Raw genomic sequence first — 22,567 nt, 5'->3', positions numbered from 1 at the left:
ATTATTTTATATGATCCAACAGTTACCATAAAAACATATGAGATCCTCGAGATTTGCCAATTTATGTTTTCGGTTTTTGTGTGAACTTTTAATTAGCCTGAAATTCAAGCATTTGTAATTTCGTCATTAGTTTTAAAATAATAACTATGGTGGTTTGTGGTGTCAAAGAAAACGGAACACCATTAATCCTTTTGATAGCGTTATATTGAGGAAAATGTGGGAAGAAGTAAAAAGGTCAAAGGACAGCCAAAAAGGGACATGCTTTGAAAGCATTGCATAATGTTGTGTAATGTGTTGGGAGACTAGACATTATATAAGATTCTGCTGAAGAAAGACTTTGAATAAAGATAATGAAAGTTGGACAAAAAGTCAAATCCTCGCGCCTATTTCCTGCAAATGCAAAGTCTTCTTCATATCAAAGCATGCTCCTTTCCTTTTTCTTTTTTTCTTCTTCCCATGTTCCAAAAGCCAAAATGTCTTCAGTTTCCCAACAATTTTTGGGATTAAATAAACCCCTCATCATCATCAACCTTTGACTATAGCTTCTCTGTAATAATCATCGCTGCATTTTGAATTCAGAGCATCTATCTAGCCTGTCTTTGTCACCTACAAGGATACAACATAATGAGTACTTATATTCAATATCCAAAGAACTCACATGATACATGTACTTAGTTTCTTTCACTCAGTATGTGGACATAACCTCTATCATGTTGCTTTGTGTGTTCTTTTAATAAAAACAAGTTTTATTATGAAAAATGAAAGAATACAAGTGCATAAAAAAAATGCACAAGAAAAAGGGAGCTCAGACTCCACCCATGCAAAATAACGCCTATAGAATAAGTACAAAAGGTTTTCATAATTGAAGTCCACCAAGAAACATGAAAGAAAACAAGGGACAAAATCTCCCCAAGGTCTCTTTCCACTATAAGCACCCTGCTATTACATTTACCCCTCAGACCCTAAGATAGCATACATCCCTACAAGTCATAAAAAAGTAAGCTCTAAATATAACAAATAGATGACTTGTTTGAGCAAAAGTTCAAAGATCTATGGACTAATAGCATTTGGATGTATAAATATGTTTGAGAATTAGCTCTTTCATTCGTTATTAATCCCTTTGGTTTTCTAGGATTACCTAATTTTACTCCAAGTCAAGGGAGGAATGGTAAGATGCTGGAGATCTTATGCTAAGATCTAAGTGCCAAATCTAAGGCTCGAATACTGTTCAAGCCCGTTGGATCTTACTAGCCTATAGCAATGGCAAACAAAAGAGCTTCCTTTCAGTTACGATTCATTTTGTTCCGAAAGTGAAATGTTTTTTGGAAACAAAGCTCAAACAAATTTAAAGTTGTAGAAAGCCGATAAATGAAGTTGAAACTAAAGAATTGGGCTTCTCAATAAGCCTTGAAAATCTGAAGATGGGAAAAATATTTACTCAATTGTGTCAAGAAATCAGTTTTTCTTTAATGACACCAAATCCTTTTCTCATTCATCACGATAGTTTAAATATATTATAGGCTGTGATAAGCCAAACTACAAGCAGCAGCCAGCAGAAAATAAAATTAGGGAAAAGCAAAACTATATGAACCTTTTCCTTGCAAATGCACGCTCAATTCCATGAATCTTGCAATCTATCTATAGGAAAAATTACCCAGTCCGTATTCTATCAAGCCGATCAACGCTTTTTCTCGCTCTTTCCAACTGGTGGTCGACACTTTTACGTGACTTTTCATGGCAATCAACACTTCTGCGAGACCTTTCCCCATGGTTAAAGGAGAGTCTAAGCTTTTCTAACTTATCAGTAGCACTTGAGTGATTCTTCGGTTTCTCTGATTGATCAGTGCTCTGCCAGGGTTTTTCTCTCCAGTCCGTGCTCTTCCTTGGAATATCAAAAAAATCTGTGCTCTTCCGTGGCTGCTCATATTGGTCTGTACTCTTTCTGGCACTGTATCTTTGAGAGAGAGGTTTCTCGACTGTTGCAACGAACTTCTTTAGATGTCTGATATACTCAGGATAGAGCTCCAAATTACAGTGGTTTCCGCCTTTTAGCCACAGTGGTTCGTATTTCTCTTTACAGAGTTCCCAAAGTTGCTTGCCATGTGAGCAATCAACCACATCATCTGAAGTTCCCTGCAAAATTATGTTAAGATCTCTTAATCTTGAATATTGTCCAGGATACTTAACAGAACTTGGGAACAAAGTAGGTAGTTTTCCAACTTTAGATAGATTACACAGAAACTTTTAGGAAAAGTCTGGACTCTTCTCAATGTTCAAAATCAAAACTAAGGTTTGCCATTTTCCTAATCTGGTAATATCCGTCATCTTTGGCAATGCCCAGATTGTGTCATCATAAAGACAGTATCCAACCAAGTGTAGGCACAAATCAATCATTTGGTAATACAGTTCATGCCCTGAACAAACAGAAAAAAACTTGTCTATAGACTTGATTTGTCACATCTGTCTCGGTTTGAACTTTGGATCCTCTTCTACTCTTTCTATACGAGTTAATTTCATTGATGTTTTCATGGTATATGATCCTAAAAACTGAACCAACTAATTCAAGAGATGATACTTCCTCTTCTTCTACACAAAGATGCAGGAAAAAAAAGACTATTTAATCTTTTTTCACTGCATCAAACAAATTAACAGCCAAAAAGACAAGTACCTCCTATTGCCAAACTTCTAATGACACTAAGGAAGATAGAAACAACCAAAATACTTGACATATTAAACCCCCTGATTGAACACAAGCATATCCATAACCCTCATGTTAAATAAAAATGTACAAAGCCATGAAGAGGAAATAGGTTGAAGACCCATACTTACATGAATGATGAGAATAGGGCAATGGACCTGAGAAATTTTATCGATGTTCTGCACACAAACAAAGAAAACAAAGTCCATTTACTACACATCCCATGGATATGAAAACCAAAAAAAAATAATAATAACGTAATCTTACCTTATAAATATCAAACCAGTAAGAGCGCTTTACAGGATACATGACTCTTAACCCAGAAAGTATAGGACTATGTAAAACAACAGCTCTTAGCCGAGGAAGTCGAGCTGCAAGATCCAAAGTTGGACCACTCCCAACGGATTGACCATATAGGATGATATCCTCCTGCTTGGTACCATAGCTTTCTTCAAGACACTTATATGCAGCCTCAATATCTGCATATGTATTTTGCTCAGATGGCTGCAACACAATATTAGGTCTCAGATGAGACTTGAAAGATTCTATCGAGACTTGAAAGATTCTATCATTGTAGTAATATAGAATACAGTGTTGTTTCTGTCATCAGAAGGAAATTTCAACACACCTTTCCAGATGATTGACCATAACCCGAATAATCGTACCTGCAAGAAGTAAAAGGTATTATTAGGAAGAGTTGCTTTTTATTGTTTCAGTATAATTATAGATTGCACAGCCGCAGATATAGAAGATCGAATTTCCATATTTATAAGACAAGCTTCACGAGCTTTGAAGCTTCAAAAAATCATGAGATGGGGCATGGGTTCACATCATTTCCTACCCTCGGAATGTGCTAGAAATAACCTACAAATTAACAAATTCCTCAACGCAAAGGGTACCATTTCTCGGTCCTGTATTGAGTTACCAACTTATCCAGAATTCTAAATTAGCCAAAAATACAGCTCTGGAACTTTGATTAAGAGGATGATGATAACATTGATAAACGGATACGAACATAAAGAAAATGACGCCCATATGATTGGAAGATCTATCAAAATATAACTCACAAAAAGTAGTAACAGAACTTAAGCTCTCGATGTTGATGCTAAACAAGTGCAAGCAATCAAAATCAAAATCTCCTAAAACTGAATGCCAAGATCAGAGAAGATCAAAAGGCCTAAACAGATAGAACCAGATATTAAAACAGAGAGAACAGAAACAAAGAAGTACCTAATTCAAATGCTTACTAAATGGGGAGGGAAAAAAAAGTACCCCATTAGATTAACACGTAGGTGAATGCTAAGCTCGATGAAGAGCTCATACATTTGACCCAAATCGGCGGCGTTGCCATGAGAATACAGCAGAGTTGAAGTCGCCATAGGATGCCGGACATAAATTGCAACGATATCGGTGCTCCGGCGAGTGGATAGTTTCAGAACCTCAACATTTTCGCGATGAGGGAAAGGGCTGAGAAGCAAAAGGCCAGTAAGATCATCGGTTATGAGCTTATACGAAGGTGGGTTGGGCGGGAAGAAGGCGAACTTGGCCGCCATGGAAGAAGTAACGCCACCCATATCGCCGCCGGCTCAGAACCGAAATTCAGATTCTACACTGAAGAAACGAAATTCGAGTCCTTTACTTAAGTGGGAAGGGGTGAAATTGAAACCGACATTCCTTTGGTTTAGAACCCTTTGTTTTTCTTTTTCCAGAAGATTTGTTACTTTATAGGGACAGTGGAGAAAGGGAGCAGAAGATGTTGATCCAGTTACCACGTTCTTCAAAGAATGAAGACTTCTCTCCCATATGTTTAAGAGAGAGAAAGAGAGAGAATGGTGGACCCGAGTCCAGAGAAGGGTGTGGAGGTCGAATTATTTGAAGGGTCAGAATTGAGTGCTGGGAGTGAAAGGGAATAATGGCGGACGCAGAGCTCGGCTGACTGCTGATGCTTGGTTTGGTCAAGAAATGGCCACTGCCATTTGGCTCCAACTTCACCGTGCCTCTCATGTTATTCTTCTGATCATTGCTCTTCCAAAACCGAATCTAATCAATCATTCTACTAATATATATATATAATATATACACACACTCTAACAAAGAGGAGCTATAAATTTACAATCTCAATCCAAAGTATAATGTATAACTAGATTTATCGAGTACGAGTACATCTGTATTATTATTTAGGAATATTGGATACACTAGAGATTTGAATAAATGAAGGTATACTACTACTATCTTAGTCCGTTTAGTTAGAGTGTTATTTTATAGTATTCAAATTAAATATGTAGACTATTCATATCAAATATTTATTTGAAGCGTCAGGACATAAACTCTTTTACAGTATTCATATTAAATATTTTAAAATCTTTACATAACTGGATGGGCTAAATGGGCTAAGATACTTTAACATTGTTATTTATTTTATGGGTAATTATAATAGGTAGCAATTTTTAGAATAATTATTAAGTATGTAGCAATATTTTAAAAAAATTGCAAATATAGCAAAATCTATCAGTGATACACTTCTATCGTTGATAGACTCTTATGGTTTATCAGTGATAGACCAACATTTGCTACATGGTCTATCGGTGATAGACTCCTATCATTGATAGATTTTGACAGATTTTGCTATATTTGCAATTTTTTTAAAATGTTGCTATATACTTAATTATTTTGAATATAATTGCTAAATTTGCAAATATCCCTTATTTTATAGTAATTACAAATGGATCTAAACATCAGACCATAATTTATAAAGAAACAATTGTCATAATATCAACAAGACTTACTTCCTTTAATCAGTATCTACATGCAATAGCATTATCAAGCCATCTTGATATTTTGGAATCTCTTGTGTATGATAAGCGGCACATCAGTCAAAATCTCTCTACGCAAGTCATAGTTTACTCACCACAGTTTCTACGATATATCCACCACCTCGCACACAGCAATACTTGAACTTTTTCGGTAAACATCTTAGAATCACACACGCCCAAACACGCTGAACAAAAACAGAAAGATAAGGGATGCAATATCCAACTACCTTGAGAAAATAGAAATTATCAAACAACTAGTCGAAATCCTGACAACCCATTCTGAACAAAAAAATAATAATAAAGTAAACAAATAAAAGAAATGAGACCACTCAAACTAACATTGATAGTTCTATAGAATAATTAGAACCTCTAGCACAAGGGTAGGGGTATAAGCCAAATACCCAATTGCTATGTTCATGGTATGAACCGGGGAGGATTTCAAACTAAGGAATTTTCTCTTCTATCTTTTTTCTCCTCTTCGTCTGTTCCATCGTCTTTCTTCTTCTTTTTTTTTCTTTCTTCCATATTTGTTTGTTTCATCGTCTTTTTCTTTTTTTCTTTTTTTCCAGAGTGTTATTTGGTTTATCGTGTATCAAATATAAAATATCTATTTTTTAAAAACTTTTTTATTTGGTTATTCAAGATCATGTACTAAATATAATAGACTTGAAAAAAAATGACGATTTGGGTAGCCAAATCTAAATGATTGTATACAAATGTAGACAAATCTAAACGATCGTGTACGGAAAGAATTTTTAAAAAAATCGTTTAGCCAATCTAAACAATCGTGTACCAAATAATAGTCAAATTTAAATGATCTTGTACATCTAAACGATTTAGTACTAAACAATCGCTAAATCTAAGCGATCGTGTACCAAATATATTACAAGCATTGTTGATGGAGCATTTTTGATATTTTTCATGGTGGGCCTGTGGATTTTTTTTGTTTTTTTGGAATTGTTCTATTTAGCGTAAATATTTTGATAATTTGTTATATTTTTTAAAAGATCCTTAGCATTTATTATTATTATCTTTTCTTTCCCCTTTTTCAAATAAATAAATCCAATTTCTTTCTCTTTCTTCAATAAACTCAATCAAATCAACCTCCCTCACCCATAAATATTTATCTTCCTTAAATAATTATATTTCAAAAAATATAATTATTTTTATTTTCTTCGTATACCAAAAATTCCATATCCTTAATTAAATTAGATATATATCCATATATATATATTTACAGTAGTTTCGACCAAACTAATTAACTTTATATTCAAATAAATCAAAATAACACCTAATTAATTTGAATATAAAATTAAGATAATTAAATTTAAAATTATTTTTACTATTTGGAGTATTACGAGTATAAATGAAATAAGTGTACTCATTCAACATATCCACAAAGAAGGTTAATGCTCACTTGATAAACTTTCTAAAATGTTGATGGAACAATCATTCACCTTCTCCGATTCTCGACCTAAAATAGTTATATAACTCAATTGATAATCAATAAATTAATATAGATCTTTAATTGAATTAAATTGTCAACAAATAAAATAAGGAAAAAATGTTACGAATAACGAAATATTGAAACTTTTTATAAAACTAGTAAACAACGCGTGCATCACGCGAAAATCACACACGAAGAAATTCTAGTTAACTTAACTTTATAAAATTGAAACAGTTATTTCAATATTTTTATATTTATATCATTTTCATATTCACATCGTAATGACTAGAAAATAAATAGTAAATTTAGAAATATCATAATATACTATCTCAAAATATATATTTTGTATTTTAATTATAATTTGAAATGAAATTGTACTTTTTTTAATGTAAATATGAAATTGAATATTTCAACCAATACGCATGCACTTTTACTATAAAACAAATGATTTAATAAAATAAATATCATAAATATATATATATATATATATATATATATATATATATATATATATATATATATATATACTCCTTTTTTTTTTTTGCTAAAAGGTGTCATTAGGTAAATCATTAATTAGTACTTGAACAACTTATTTCTTATTATATCATAATTTCTTATAATGATTTTGTAGGTAAAAAAATTAAAGGAAATACTTTAATATTTATTGTTTTACACATTTTATTACCTTTATGTATACTTAATAAATTCAAATCATATTTATATTGTTTGAAAAAAATCAAAGTATAAGTCATTCAACAATTTCACTAATAAAATAGCAAAAATTTAAATGAGTAAAAATACATGAGCAAGATTCTCATAGTTACATTGAAAAAAGATTATCAATATTACATGATTTAAACATAAAGAGCATAAACACATATATATGTTAAAAGTTGGTGGTTTAAGTTTCTCTAACTTTTGTTGTGTACTAAAAAGAAACCTTTGGATGGAGGAATATACACAAGTATATTGTTGTATAAAAAAATAGACATCAAAATAAAAAAGAAAAAAAATGGAAGAAAATAGAAAAAACATGATTTTATTTCTTTTTAAACTTAGCATTTTGTTGTGACTTGTGAATATGAATGAAAAAAAAATATATTTATAACCAAAGATTTCAAAATGAAGAATTTGAAAAGTTGAAAAATATACAAAAAAGTTAATATGAGAGAAGTAAATGTGAATAGTTGGAAGATAGAAGATTAAAGAGAAGAGGAATATGAATGAATTTGGATAAATTTAAATGATATAATTAATTTGAGAGAAAAATTTTAAATTTCGGAAAAAATTATAATAAAGTAATGAAAAGTTGAAAAAATCATTTTCACTAAAGCAAATATTAAAAGTTATAATGAAAATGATAAAAAACATTAAATCTATGTAAATGACAAAATTGACCTTACTTAATAAGACTAAAAAAAGTTAGGTAAAATGGAGCTAAAAAATTTCTCCACTTGCATCCTTTTATATATACTATACTATAGATATAACAAAAGAATTTAATAAATTTTGTTATATTTTATAAATATTTTGAATATTTTCCTATTTTTGAAAATGACTCTAAAATAAATTTAATGATTTTTACTTTCTATTAGATTTAATTATAAAAAGTGTTGTAGGAAGTTATTTCAATTATACTCTTAAATTTTATAGGCTCTCTTTTAACTGAAGTTTGAAATTGGTAAATCATAGTGGACTTTTACCTTTAGTTCACTCTACATATTCACACTCTAAATTGCGAACAATTCTACATATATACATAAATATAGTTGTGAACCATACATATTATCCATCATTCTCTCAACCTCACTTCTCACCTTTGATATTCTTGAATGTCACTAATTTACTTTTTCATAGGTATTTAGACTTTGTTCAGTTGAGTGACATAAACGAACACTCTTTGTCATCCATGATTTTCCGAGCCTTCAAAAGCTATTCTAAAAAATTTAAAGGTTAAAATAAAACTTTTCGTTGCTTAGAATATATAATTAAAACTAACCCCTTATTTTTTAAATCTAAATTTCAATACAAATATAATCTTTCAAACAGGAACTACTAAAAATATTTATAAATATAATAAAAATTTTCAATTAAATATACTTAACAAAATTTATTAATTTATCAACCCTGAAACGACTAATTTACCATTTTAGTGAACTATGTGCAGATTCAATTATTTTCTATAGTTCAATCAACTGTGCTTATGGTAGTAACAACAAATGTATTAGACGGAAAATTTAAATCAAATTGACGTTAAAAGCTTAAAGTTGTAATTTAACAAAGTCAAAACATATCATGGTACAATAGTTTTAACTGAATCAAAATTATTAACTAATGAAAAGAAATGATAAACAATTAGAGAATTAAGCCCTCTAGCATCAAGTGGTCTCCCTGTGCAGTTCGCTGTTTCTGAAAGAGCACAATTGTCTGAGCAGGAACTTAGAACATGTTATGTTTTACATCATTAGGCCATACAATGCTGTTGAATGAAGTGATATCTCCCCTTTTTACTTTTTTTTTTCCTTTTCTTGTGTGTATTCCCTACAATTTATTTTAGTACAATTACTCTTCTTGAATCTCGTCAAAGACAATCATATCGATATTTTTCATCAACATGTCTTTCCATTTCAAGCTTAATACCTCAAGTTGATTGTTTCGGTAGCAAATTCAAGCGGTCAAAAATTGTTCAACTAAGAAAATACACAAACATATCGATTTGTCTATGGGGGAAGAAGAGTCTCTTCCTGACCTCTCAAGTCCCATCAGCACCAACCTGATCAAAATTGCAGCAATGGTAAAAATCATTCTCAATTACAGTGAAGAAAACAATTCACAATAGGCACATGGGAAGGGAATCATTATTTCTTCTATTCCAAATCATAGAGATCAAAAAGTTCACCAGCTAAATTTATCAAACTTAATTCACAATATAAGAAAAGGCTTAGGAGAGATCTTGATATGAGATATGCATGTACCACATGGAAATTTAGTCAAAACTAATAAATAACATTGATTTCCTGAAATTCAAAAAAATAAATTAGTTCCAGACCGACCCCACAAAAAGTTCTTCGTGAATTAAAAAAGAAAAAGATTAATCCATGTCATAATGTCAGCCACGATACATGGACCCAAAATTAAGGAGAAAAAGCTTCAAATCAAGATCATAAAGCAAACATCAACCTCTTATGTTTGAAAATGACTAAATAACAACTAAATATAAAGGGAAAAATAACTAGGAAGTAGAAATGAAGCTATGGGCAGAATAAAGGGAGTGGGGGTCCCATGTTTTATGTAAAAGAATAGAAGAAAAGAAGTTGTGGGTCTCTGTGATCCTACCTCTTCTTTTTTTTTTTTTTTTTTTTTTTTGTAGTGATGGGATGATGAGGTATGTCCCCCATCTATGGCAGAGAATCTGGATTTGCCTCACAGATTTCTTTGCTTGGTTCTGAAGGTCCAGGGTTCACAAAATACATCGAGCACAACGATGATCGGTTTTAGCAGATATACCAGTTTAGTTCCAATCAAACAAATTTTTAGCCTAATAACATGTATCAGAGCCTTTCTTATCAAGAGAGTGAACAATTGGCCAGCTTTACAGGGGCCATTCAGCAGGTAAAATAAAATTCTAACATACTCAGATTGAGCCGAGAAGAAACAAAGTTGCCAAGTCGTAAAGTATGAAAAGATGAGGCCACAAGTATATGGTCTATTTCATACCATAGTGATTGGGACAAGCCCTCTTTGATTATATCAAGCAAGAAAGACAGTACATTCTGGAAAAGAAATCTTTCATTTATGTCACAGCAAGAGATGGAAAACCAAAACATTTCAGGTCATTGTTGTCATATCCTATCAATAATTACATCAATACAGACTCAACAGCAATAATTGGTTCCAAAATTTTGAAATATTTAAACCTAGAGCATTTTTGAGCTTTTCTCTCAATCTCAGAATTGATGTACATATTTGATCACATGAAATCTGCTCATGTTCAACTAACAAGTATTAATTTACAATGGAAGTGCATCTTCCAATTACCACAGCCTTAACACACCTACGAAGGAATGATTTACCAAATTTCAAGCTTCTACCTCAATTTCAAAATTCATATCAGATTATTGAGGTATCAAGGTGTGTGCTTGCTACCTCAAGTAACATATCCTAGCTGACAATGGAAGTGCATCTTCCTACATTATCACATCCTTTTCCAGCTTGTGAATCAAAGTTTGTAGAACAAGCTCGTCTAATGTGTTTTCATCTATCAACTTTTAGAATCTTAGGGGCCGTTTGGGACACCAACTAGAAGTTGCTGGAGTAAGTTATTATACCCCACTCCCATGTTTGGGACAACAACAATATTAGTGGTGTGTACACATATTTATAACCTACAGGTTACAATTAAGTAGAGTAAATACTATTTCAAAATCCTCTTTGCTATAATATTTACTATTTTTCACTCATCTTCATTTTTCGTCATTGTGTTTACCATTTCCTGCCCAAACAAAAATAATTTCCACTCCAAACAGAACCTAATTTAACTCGGACTAAAATACTTTGCACCCCAAACAATAACTACTATAACTCATTGACTATTATAACCCAATGACTATAATAACCAACTCGGTGCCAAAAATGCCCCCTTAGTGATATTTTTTATTTATCCAACCAGTAAGATTTCAATTTTCAACTACTGAAAAAACATTTCAATAACTAGATTATAGACTGTTAATTATGATGATTCTAGACGAGTTACATGTAACTCAATATGAATGCCAATCAAGAGTGCAAGACAAAGACAGTTGCAAGAAGAACAAACCAAAGTTATTTTCACATATAAAAGAACGAATAGAACAACCTGTCACAGTGATACAAACTAGGTCATCATAGTGCAAACTAATTTGAATACATTGGCCTGTATCCCTTGCGTTCAGAGATATGGCCATGCGATCAATTTGAAGATCTCATAGAAAAAAGAACTAAAGTTGAAATAAGAAGGTCCAAATACAACCCTTTTTGCTCCTTTTTGTTTGTTTTGAAGGGATGGGGATTGGCGCTGAAATAGAGGTAAGACAAGAGGCAAAAGGTAGTCGTTCAAAAAACAGAAGTCCAACATCAGAAGACAAATCCGTTTCAATGAAAGATTTGCATAGTCTAAAGTTTCAGCAACGCTGCCTTGTCATAAAGAAAAATTCTGAAGGACATATCAATATTCCATCATCCCTCTCCATGCCACCAATGAAAGAGCATAAACCTACTTCAAAAGAACTTGGTTTTTTCGAATTTTCTGAGAGAGCACACTTATAGACATACAAAAAAAGAACCCACTTGAAGGCTCATAGATTAATAGATGATAAAATAAAGTATAAAAACAAGTATATTGTCAGTACCATCATTTGATTGCCAGCAGAAATGCAGCTTGATTCTTTAGAACCATAAGGTCTAATCGTATTAACAGAAAATTTAGGCATTACAGAAATCCAGTGGAAATAAATTGGATAACAATCCTTCATCTTACATCAGTGTAAATCTTAAAACAAAAGCAAAATCAAATCAAAATCTGCAATGAACCCTAATCATAATGTATGAATTACTATTTTACTAATATAAATCATTTGTACTCCAAGTTAACAGAACACTTCCAAACTTATTCCGGAAAATGAAAAAGCAAATCTGCTCTGTGGAAAGTTTGCCAAACAATCATCTCTAAGCATTTGCCTCGAGAGAACAATAAAGAAAGAAATTCATTTAGCCCATTCTACAGGACTGTAAAAAATAGTCTTACCAAATGAATTAACTATGTCTGTCTTCGGAGCCGCTTCCTTAGCTTCTTATACTTATGCTTGTTCATCTTCCGTTTCCTCTTCTTCTTCACGCTATCAGCCCACAACTTCCGAGAATCGTCTTGCTCAACATAATCGGGCTCGAACGGAAGCAACCCAGTAGAGGAGATTTGGGGCAAGCAAAGCCCAAATGGAAAACTAGGGTAAAACTGGGAAAAATGAGACGGATTCGAAGTAGAAGCAGAGTTTAAATTAGAGTGGGAATGGGCATCTGATTTCTTATCAAAATCCAGGGGCTGGTGAAGAATGAAGGGTGTTGAGAGATTTTGTGAGGTCTGAGCACCCAAAGCAGCAATTAATCTTGAGGGCGGCGATTTTCTGATGAGCTTTTGAAGCATGGACGCCATTGAATCAGAGGGAAGGCTTTGGAAACTGAATGAAGCTGTATGCCTTACGTAGAATACTTTGGGAATGAAAAAGAGAAGAGAAGCGAACTCAGCAGAAAGGAGGAGAATAAACAGCGCCACAAAACCCTAAAGGAGATCAGAACGGAGTTGAGGGAATTTGGTTTTTTTTTTTTTTTTTGGAGAAAATTTCACATAATAACCTAAAAAAAAAAAAAAAAGGAAATTCTATCACTCTAAAAACTTTTATGTCATGGTTTTTTCTTTTCAAGGTAAAATAACATGTTTTACCCACAATTTTAAAACCTCTCCTCACCCAACTCTCTTCTTCTTCTTCAATGACTCTTTCCGCCCTTGAGGCAAAACACCAACATTCTCACCAAGCACTGAATTCAGGTCACTTTCAGTAATTTAACTTTCCATTCATGCTTTCATTTGCATTCATTACATTTTATCTTAGGTATAGAGTAAGGTTAAAAAAAAAGGGATAAAGAAAAAGAAAAAGAAAAAGAAAAAGAAAAAGAAAAAAGAAAGAGAAGGTAAGTTTCTACACACTATTTTTTTTCCAATACCACATTCATGATACTAGAAGATGAGAAATCGTTTAATAATCTAGCCCAACTAATTTTATTAAACAATCTTCTAACTTTTATTAAATGATCTCTCGATTTTTATTAAGAGATCTCTCAACTAATTTCATTGAACAGATCTCCCTGTTTTTTATTGAAGTTGTCTTCTTTGAGCAAATCTTCATTTATTTCCTATTATTATCAACGCAAACTTGGAAGGAAAATAGTTAGTAAAAACTTACGTTCTTTTAGTTTTTTGGGATACTTTGTTACTTAACTTTTAATACTGATTCATATCCCATGTTTATGTTGTATTCAAATAAATATAATCTCGGTGAATAAGAAATTTTGGACCAATCATACATTGTCACGTTATTTCTCAAATTTGAGAAAATTACAAATATTTGAATTTGGGACCAATAGAAGATTGACATGTGTCTCAAATGAAAATGGAGGACATGTGTCTCGCTTCCTTCAACCAAGCGTGTGCATTCAATCGAGAGAAAATTATAGAAAAAAATACTAGAAATCGAACTACACTCGCATCAAACCTACATCAACATAAGTTCAACTCCGTAAAACACATTCCTCCAAAACCCTCGTTGAAATAAATTGGCATGTTTAGTGGGACATCTCTAAAGATGTCCATGGGGTGGGGCAGGGACGAGTATGTCACTCCTCTTCCCCAACCTCGCCCTCTATCTTATTCCTCATCCTCACAAATTTACCCACAGGGAACGAGGCAGGGATTCCCCGCTGAAAAATATTTCCTACTTTTGTTTTTTGTTTTTTTGTTTTTGACAAATAAATATAAATATAAATACATAATTTTTCCTTTCAGGGTGGGGTCGGGGATCAGGAATGTATTCCTGATCCCCGACCCCGAAATGTTAACGAGGGAAAAATAATTCACACTCCGTCCCTCATTCCCTGTGTATTCGAAAATTTTCCACTTTGTTCGAGGCTGGTCCTTGTGGGTTAAATGGGCATCTCTAGACATCTCTACCTCTCATTTCTCGCGTAATCCAAATCAACAAATGACATCAAAGAAAGTCGCATTCAAAGCTAATGTCATAAACTATGCTTACACTATACTTGACACTTAAAGAGGATTATGCAAGAATAAGAAGTTCTATCCTGGCGAAGAAAATCTGGGAACAACTGTCGGAATCTCCTTAAAGGCGAGATCATCATTAGACAAAATCATTTGCTCAACTACTCTACTCGCTTCTAATCGGTTAGAGAAAAAATCACACCTTGAATTAGTATCTGTCATATTGGAAAATGTAACAACTAAGACATTCATGACAAAGATGGAGAGAAAAATAAATCTTCTAATAAAAGTTGTTGAGAAGCAAGATCATGAAATCTACCTTGAGAAATCAAATGAAAGCTTAAGACATTGTAGAATCGAGCCAAACTCCTATTGTCAACACCAACAACAAATGAAAAGTTATGGTGAAGGAAAACCAGGTGCAACATTTCATCTTCATCACGTCCTTATCGATCCAACAACTTTAAGATATGATCATAAGCTTAGCGTGGAGGATCATTGCAAAGTTCTCTTATATACTCAAAGTTGTATACTAAGGGAATCGTCAACTTGAGAATGCATGTTGGCTACCAACTTATAAAGTTTCAATAGTTCGATGGAAGGAGCAATCTAAAGCAACACGTTGCTCGTTTTATTAAAACATGCAAAATAGCAGGATCAAGAGGAGACTATTTGTTTGTTTGTACTTCATGCTTAATATATCCTAAATTTGGCATTGAGGTTCTAAGTATGTGACTATCTTTAGGCGACAAGACTATGTATATGCGTTAAAAAGGGCAATTGACATAATTTTATTTCGTTAGTTAAGCCTAGTGATGTATCTGTTGCGTACAAGTTTTTCTATCTCTTGCCCTAAGAGAGCTTTTCTAGGTAAGCTAGGATTGAACACATGAATTTTAAAGTAATTGAGTCATAACGCCTATCAAGTTCTCATGCGGCATCTATACACTATTCAATATTCATATATCAAGTATTTAAGTTACAATTATTATTTCCACTACAAGTGTGATGTGAAAGGTGACATGGTTGTGAACGAGTGTAGATAAAGTGGAACTAATTTTGCTAACCCTTTGGAAACAATTAAGGAAAGTTAGTCATATTACTACACAAGATAAAGAGAAGAGATACTTCTTTGAGGCAATATACATAATACATTCAACTTCAAATTCATTACAAGAGACGGGGGTACTCCCGATGCACAAAAATGTCAGGGGAAGTAAAAAAACGTCGGGAAAGGATATGCCAACGTTTTTCAGGGCATCGGGTCGCACGTCGGGAGAAGTGAGTCGGGAGAGGCATTCCCGATGCGTAACTAACACGGCGTCGAGAATGCCTCTCTCGACATCGAGAATACCTCTTCCGATGCCTTTTTGGAGACGAAATCACCGACGTCAGGAAGTCCTCTCCTGACGTTGTTTTTGCCAACTCATATCGTAGCGTCAAAAATGATTCTTCTAACGTTTTTGTGCATTCTATTCTCGACGTTTCGTTGTGTCGGGAATTCCTTTTTATATGTATTTTTTAAAAATATGTAATTTTTATTTTTTTTCCCTAAAATATTTTGCTCAAACAAGTTCTTTATTTTTGTGAAATAACGACATTCGGATTACTCACATATTTTTTTCGACGTTTTGGATTAAATTAAAACAAATACAATATAAATTAATAAATTAAGAAATAAAAACACAAATTAAAAAAAAAAATTTAATATTTATAATACGAATAAGTTAAAAAAACATAATTAATAGCGTTCATAATACAAAAAATGTAGTTCTCATAATACAAAAAATCGCAAACAAAGTTGTACGTCTTCTACGAGGCTCGTACACACCATTCTACACCTTGGGTCCTACAATGATACAAAAGTAGGTAAGTTTAGTACATATATCCATATGTTAACTGTATACTATCATTACAAAAACTTAAGAATAATGGAGACGTATATACGTACTGCTAAGCTAGGGATCATGGGGTGGTCCTTGTTGTGTCCGAGTTAAGTCTTCTATCAACTTTTGCATTCGTTCCACTTGTGAAACTAACGCTACGTGATTTCTATCATGCACTTCATTTCGTTTCAAAGTTTCATTAAGTTTAGATTATAATTCAATCTCTTTTTGTGTGGACGACGAACAAGATGTCGTGGAAATGCTTACACTCGTTGTCTTACAGGCCTTTGACTTGGGTCCCCAACCAAGGCCTTTTAAGTAGCGTGGTCGTCTACCCAACACCTGATCGCATATCTCATCCCTAAAGAATGGCTGACTACCCTCTAGGGTAGGCTGAGATTGAAGTTCCAGCATTTGATTCTGCAACAATTTTAAAAACTAAGTTAGGTAACGCAAAAATATATAATGAAATAGGATATAATTAAAAAGGGCATAAGTGTTGGTTCAATAACTTACATGTGCATCCTCTACGGCCTACGACACGAACGTGTGTTTCTCGAAACAACTCAACACGGTCGACCGACTCTCCTTTCTGCTCAGCGAGCTCGTGTTGTCGTTGTAGAAATGACTTTGACCCGCTGCTATGATTGTAAGGCTGCTCCTGTCTAGCAGCCTTGTTCGTCCGTGATTGCTCCTGCATGAAATCAATTATATTGTTTATTTCTTATACATATTAAAAATTGAAATCATAATTAATCATGATAAATACCTGGAATGCACGACTCATGTAGTGATCGCAGAGGAAGTGTCAATCCTCATGACGTCCAACCAATATGTTTGATGGGCTGGCACGAGCCTCGTCAGGGTTGCTGTACTTTTTGAAGTGTTTGTGATAGTCGGTCCGGAAATTTTTTAAGATGGTGAGCATCTGATGCTCAACAAACCTATTCATTACTTGATCATTGAAATTAAGCACAAAAAACTGCTACACATTACAAAAATAACACATTAGATTGGTTAACTTAGATATGTTTCAAATGAAATCATGAATGTGTAGTGGACTTAATTACCTGGAGGTCGCCCTTGACGACCTCAATGTATTCCCTGTGAACATCCGCCCACTTAAGGCAGTGGATGAAAGATGTCTTTCGCACACACACGCCTATCGTCTAGCTAAAGCGAACGACGTATGAGGAAATAGGTTTCTCTGCACCAGGGGCTATCGTCATCGAAATGTGCCCATATACTGCAACGTGGTGCTCTAACTCTAAGAGTTGAGACTGTGCACGTCTCCTAGGAGTCGGAGTTCCAGGTTGTTGAAAAGACGACCTTGTTCAATAAATCGGTAATAACATATAATGTTAGAGAAAAAAACATGAAATAATCGTAAGTTAAAATGAAAGAAATTCTTATACTCACTTGTATTGTCGCCCACCGATGACGACCCTCCTGCAAAGTTATCTAACTCATCCTCAAACTCGAGGAACATAGCGTCCGTCTCCAAAAAATTATGACGTGGATATAACGATGACATAATGCCTGTGGACATAGAAAATAAACATTGAATAAGCAAATACGAACACGTTTTTAAAATCAAAATATATAAACTACATAAATATGTGGGTATGTGGTTTATCATTATAATTCGTCGTCGTCGCTTGCATGTGACAAGTGTTCATCCACATCATCGATGAAGTCGTCGGTGACATGACGCACAACTCCAACTGATCTAGTTGTTCTAATATTTCATGCTCATTTGTCACCACTAAAGGAGCCTTATGCTCTACCTTTCCATTGTGTAGATTAGATCTACGCCACACGTTGTTCTCTGGAAGATAGCGTCTATGTTTCATGAAAGATATTCTACCTCGTATCCTGAAGGACGATCTATCACCCATGCATATATGACATGCCTGATACCCCTTTATACTCCACCCTGATAGGTCACCATACGCCGGGAAGTCATTAATCGTCCACAACAAGGCTGCATATAGCTGAAAGAACTGATCTGTAAAAGAGTCATACATACGCACCCCAAAAGTCCATAACTCTTTCAATTCCTCAATCAATGGTTGGAGATACACATCAATTTCCTTACCAGGAGATCTAGGACCAGGTATGAGCAATGACATAAAGAAATTTGTCTCTTTCATGTATTTCCATGGGGGTAAATTGTAAGGAAGTAACACAACATGCCACATATTGTACGATGTACTCATTTGACCAAATGGGTTAAATCCATCTGAAGCCAAGCCCAAACGCACGTTTTATGGATTATAAGCAAAATCAGGATATTCAGAATCAAAGTGCTTCCACCCCTCTACATCAGCTGGATGTCTCAACACATCATCTGTTTCAACATGTTTATCCTTATGTCATCTCATGTTAGGAGACCCTTCCTGCGATACAAACAAGCGTTGTAATCTCGGTACCAAAGGAAAGTGGCGCAATACCTTATGGGAAATTTTTTTTTTCCTCTATTATGATTAACCTTGTACCTGGCCTCACCCACATGTAGGACAATGTTACAAATCAGCAAACTCTTTCCAATACAATACACAGTCATACTTGCACGCATGAATAGTCTCATATTCCAAGCTCAAGTCACGAAGTTTTTGTTTTGCTTCATAAAATGAACTAGGGATAGTACTACTACACATTGGAAATCTTGCTCTTAAGAGTTCTAACAACATGTCGAACGACTTGTTACTCCAACCATTTAGAACTTTCATATGCATCAACTTAACCAAAAAATTCAACGATGAAAATTTAGAATAACCGGGGTACAACTCATTATGTGCTTCATTCAATAAGTCTTGAAATATATTGTTTGTTCTATCTTCATCTATATTTACCCCAACATTCATCGATATTTCATCTTCTAAACGATCGTCCTTTGTTTCCTCTTCATGTTCAATGGAGGCTTGTAAATCATTTAGCATACCAAACATTTCATCTTCTTTATTAAATTGCCTACTACTAGTTCCTTCATCAAAAGGATTACTACTAGTTCCTTCCTCAAAGTTTCTGTACCTCTAAAGCTTAATGACTCTCCATGATACACCCATTCTGTGTAAGAGAGAGATATTCCAATAGTCAGTAGATATCGTTCCACACCCTCTAATGAGCTCAAACTTAAATTCAAACATCTCTTACTTGGACACCTTAATCGTCCGTAGGCATCAACGTGAAACTTGAAAATTTTTAAAAAGGAGAACTTATTTCTAAGTTTCATCCAAATCTTGTCCATCATTTAAGTCCCTAAAACATAAATAGGTTTGATTAGAAACATATCTCTCTCCCTCCCCCACATCCATAACTTACTCTCTCTAAATTTTTACTAAGACTAACTTCAAACTAAAGAGGCTACCATAACTACAAGATAGCCAACACAACCTGATTATTAACAACAAAATATTTCAAAAATCTTCACATCCTACCCATCCCTTCAAACTACAGAGGCTACCATAACTGCAGGATAGTTAACATAACCTAATTATTAACAACAAAATACTTCAAAAATCTTCGCATCCTACCAACCCCTTCCAACAACGCTATCTTACAAGCCATCCAAAATATGAAACAAATTCAAAACAAACAAGGCTACCATAACCGCACGATAGCCATCCCAAATATAAACAAATTCAGCACAAAAAAGACTACCATAACTACAGGATAGCCAAGTCAAATCCACAACCAAGTTATTCAACACAAACAGGCTACCATAATGGCAAGATAGCCAAAACAAATCTTAACACATATTACATTTTCAATTCAAAACATAATCCCCCTTTCAAATTTGAACGCAACCATAACCCCCCCTTCATCATTCAAATTTGAATTCAACCATAAACCCCTCCCTCATTCAAATTTGAATTCAACCGTAAACCCCCCCCCCCCTTTCAAATTTCAATTTAACTATAACCCCTCTTTAAATTTCAATTTATAAACCCCCCTTCAAATTTCAATTTAAATATAACCTCCCTCAAATTTCAATTCAACAATAACAACATTACACACATTGTACACAAAAATATATTTAACAATAAAAAATCTATTCCAAAACAAATTTTTTTAAAATACCCTAAACCTAAAAATAAACTTATTTAAACTTACCTATATGGTGGCAGACGGCGACGGACGACGGCAATGAAAGGTAGCGGCGGCGGACGGTGGCAAGCGGATGTGTAGGAATTTGTGTCCTAAAACTCGTATTTTGTTGTTTGATTCAATAAAATATATTATTGAATGCTATAATCTAAAAACCAATAAATTTAGGTCCGGAGGCTATTTTACTGAGTTTGTCAAATACACTTGAACTTTATGTATAGACATAAAAATGGATTAAGTTCAAATTAATAGCCCAAATAGTTTATAGTGTATGAATAAGGTTGGGCGCTTTATTCTTGATAAACACTATGGATGCGGCCTGCTCCGTAGTTAGTACAAACGATGTAATCCTGAATCGTTCATGTAGAGACATGGGAGTGGGGGCATCCTATGTAAATGGTTTGCATAAGATTGGAACCACGAAGTAGTCACTTTTAGATATAACACCGTAAACTATAAACTGACTATTTCAATTGTGATGACCTAGATAACTTGATCTTAATCCTGAGCTAACTATGAACCTCTGTTCATTCGGTAGTATCCTTAGATCTACATAGGTGAGGGCAACTCAACATCGCTGGCCCAATAAGCCTCCCATTTCAGGGATAAGACCGAGTGGATAACTAGGGACATAGGGTGCAAGATGGAATTCACTCCTACCCACTTCTGGGATAGTAGATAGGTTGTTCCCTTAAGGACTAAATCCAAGTCTTGAACAATGGGTCCCACATTCTCATTGACCCAAGAAGGATTCTGGTTTCTAGGTTGGACCTTAAACCAATTATTCAATAGTGGATCAGTGGGTCTTAAGGAGCAAGATGTAATCTCGGGGTAAAACGGTATTTTGACCTAGCCAAGATTACGAACAACCTGTAAAGGATCAACTTACTCATCATGGTTATATCAGGTGGACAGAAATATATCTATAGTGAGGGGACTGCAACTAAGAGTCTTTAGTGGAATGACTCTTTAGTTAACGAATGTTGATTAACCTTGGTCTAAAAGAGTTTAGCCAGTTAATCTTGAATCGTTGGAGTCCATGATCAATAGGTTCATTAGGTTCCCCTACTAGCTCATATGGATTCAACTAAGAACAAATATGTTGAAGTAATTCGAATTGTTTGAATAAAGATAAGAGAGAGAAACCGACAAATATATAAGATATAAGTCGGTAGAAATAAATATTAATTTTTGTGTTTAAATATGATTTAAATAAATATGAATATAGATTCATATTTAAAAGTTTGAAAAGTTTAGAAACGATCAAAGTTATAAAAGTCAACATGTTGACTTTGAACTTTGAACTTTGACTGGATTTATATTCGAATATGATTTGAATTTTAGAGAAATGAATACGGATTCATACTCGGGAGGTTAGAATTAGTCAAGAAGGGAAAATTAGTAAAAAGTCAAAAAGTTGAATTTTGATACTTGGTCAAATGACCAAAATGTCCCTTTTGATAATTACTTTATTAATTAACGGTTAATGGGAAATGTGGCAGATTATTGTGAATTTGAAGCCACTAATTTCATTAAAGAGTTAATGAAAAGATTAGATGTTGAACATATATGAAATAAATTCATGTAATTTGCATGTAAATTTCATATAAAACTTCTCATTACCGAATGAGAAAAGATGAGATTTTCTCTGAAAAACATCACCTAAACGATACGTTTCCCATCTCTCTCTATATTGTACCTCACAAAAACCGATTGCCACAACTCCGTTCTTGGTCTTGAGCATAGTAGGTGAGCTTGGTGGTTGTCCTTGTTCATGATATTCAGGCAGAGAAGGAAAAGAATTCA

At 33.8% G+C, this 22,567-nt stretch overlaps 2 protein-coding genes and 1 non-coding gene across 4 annotated transcripts; all 3 read right to left on the bottom strand.

Annotated features, from left to right (window-relative positions):
• Nucleotides 1-241: 241 nt before the first annotated feature.
• Nucleotides 242-4,729, bottom strand: LOC103491756 (uncharacterized). 2 transcript variants are annotated; one of them, XR_538128.3, is made up of 6 exons: nt 3,971-4,728; nt 3,327-3,363; nt 2,966-3,202; nt 2,830-2,877; nt 1,592-2,133; nt 242-606 (listed from the first exon to the last, which is right to left on the bottom strand). XR_538128.3 is itself a non-coding variant. In XM_017045327.2 (6 exons), the coding sequence occupies exons 1-6, from the start codon at nt 4,270-4,272 to the stop codon at nt 603-605; spliced, it is 1,107 nt and encodes a 368-aa protein (XP_016900816.1). In that variant the 5' UTR covers nt 4,273-4,729; the 3' UTR covers nt 242-602. The 2 variants fall into 2 exon arrangements, 1 of the variants encoding a protein (XP_016900816.1); XM_017045327.2 differs by having other exon boundaries at nt 1,655-2,133; nt 3,971-4,729.
• A 4,453-nt stretch (nt 4,730-9,182) lies between these two features.
• LOC103491757 (uncharacterized) lies at nt 9,183-9,729 on the bottom strand. The gene is made up of 2 exons (XR_001762935.2): nt 9,599-9,729; nt 9,183-9,499 (listed from the first exon to the last, which is right to left on the bottom strand). It is a non-coding gene; the product is annotated as an uncharacterized LOC103491757 (transcript).
• Nucleotides 9,730-12,368: 2,639 nt separating this feature from the next.
• Nucleotides 12,369-13,510, bottom strand: LOC127150076 (uncharacterized). Its single transcript, XM_051086864.1, has one exon. The coding sequence runs from the start codon at nt 13,143-13,145 to the stop codon at nt 12,753-12,755; it is 393 nt and encodes a 130-aa protein (XP_050942821.1). The 5' UTR covers nt 13,146-13,510; the 3' UTR covers nt 12,369-12,752.
• Between the last annotated feature and the right edge of the window lie 9,057 nt (nt 13,511-22,567).

The sequence above is a fragment of the Cucumis melo genome, chromosome 6 (assembly GCF_025177605.1).
Source record: "Cucumis melo cultivar AY chromosome 6, USDA_Cmelo_AY_1.0, whole genome shotgun sequence".
In the NCBI taxonomy this organism is placed as follows: domain Eukaryota; kingdom Viridiplantae; phylum Streptophyta; class Magnoliopsida; order Cucurbitales; family Cucurbitaceae; genus Cucumis; species Cucumis melo.
Note: the sequence above shows the minus strand (reverse complement) of the source record. Positions and strands in the feature narration are given on the sequence as shown.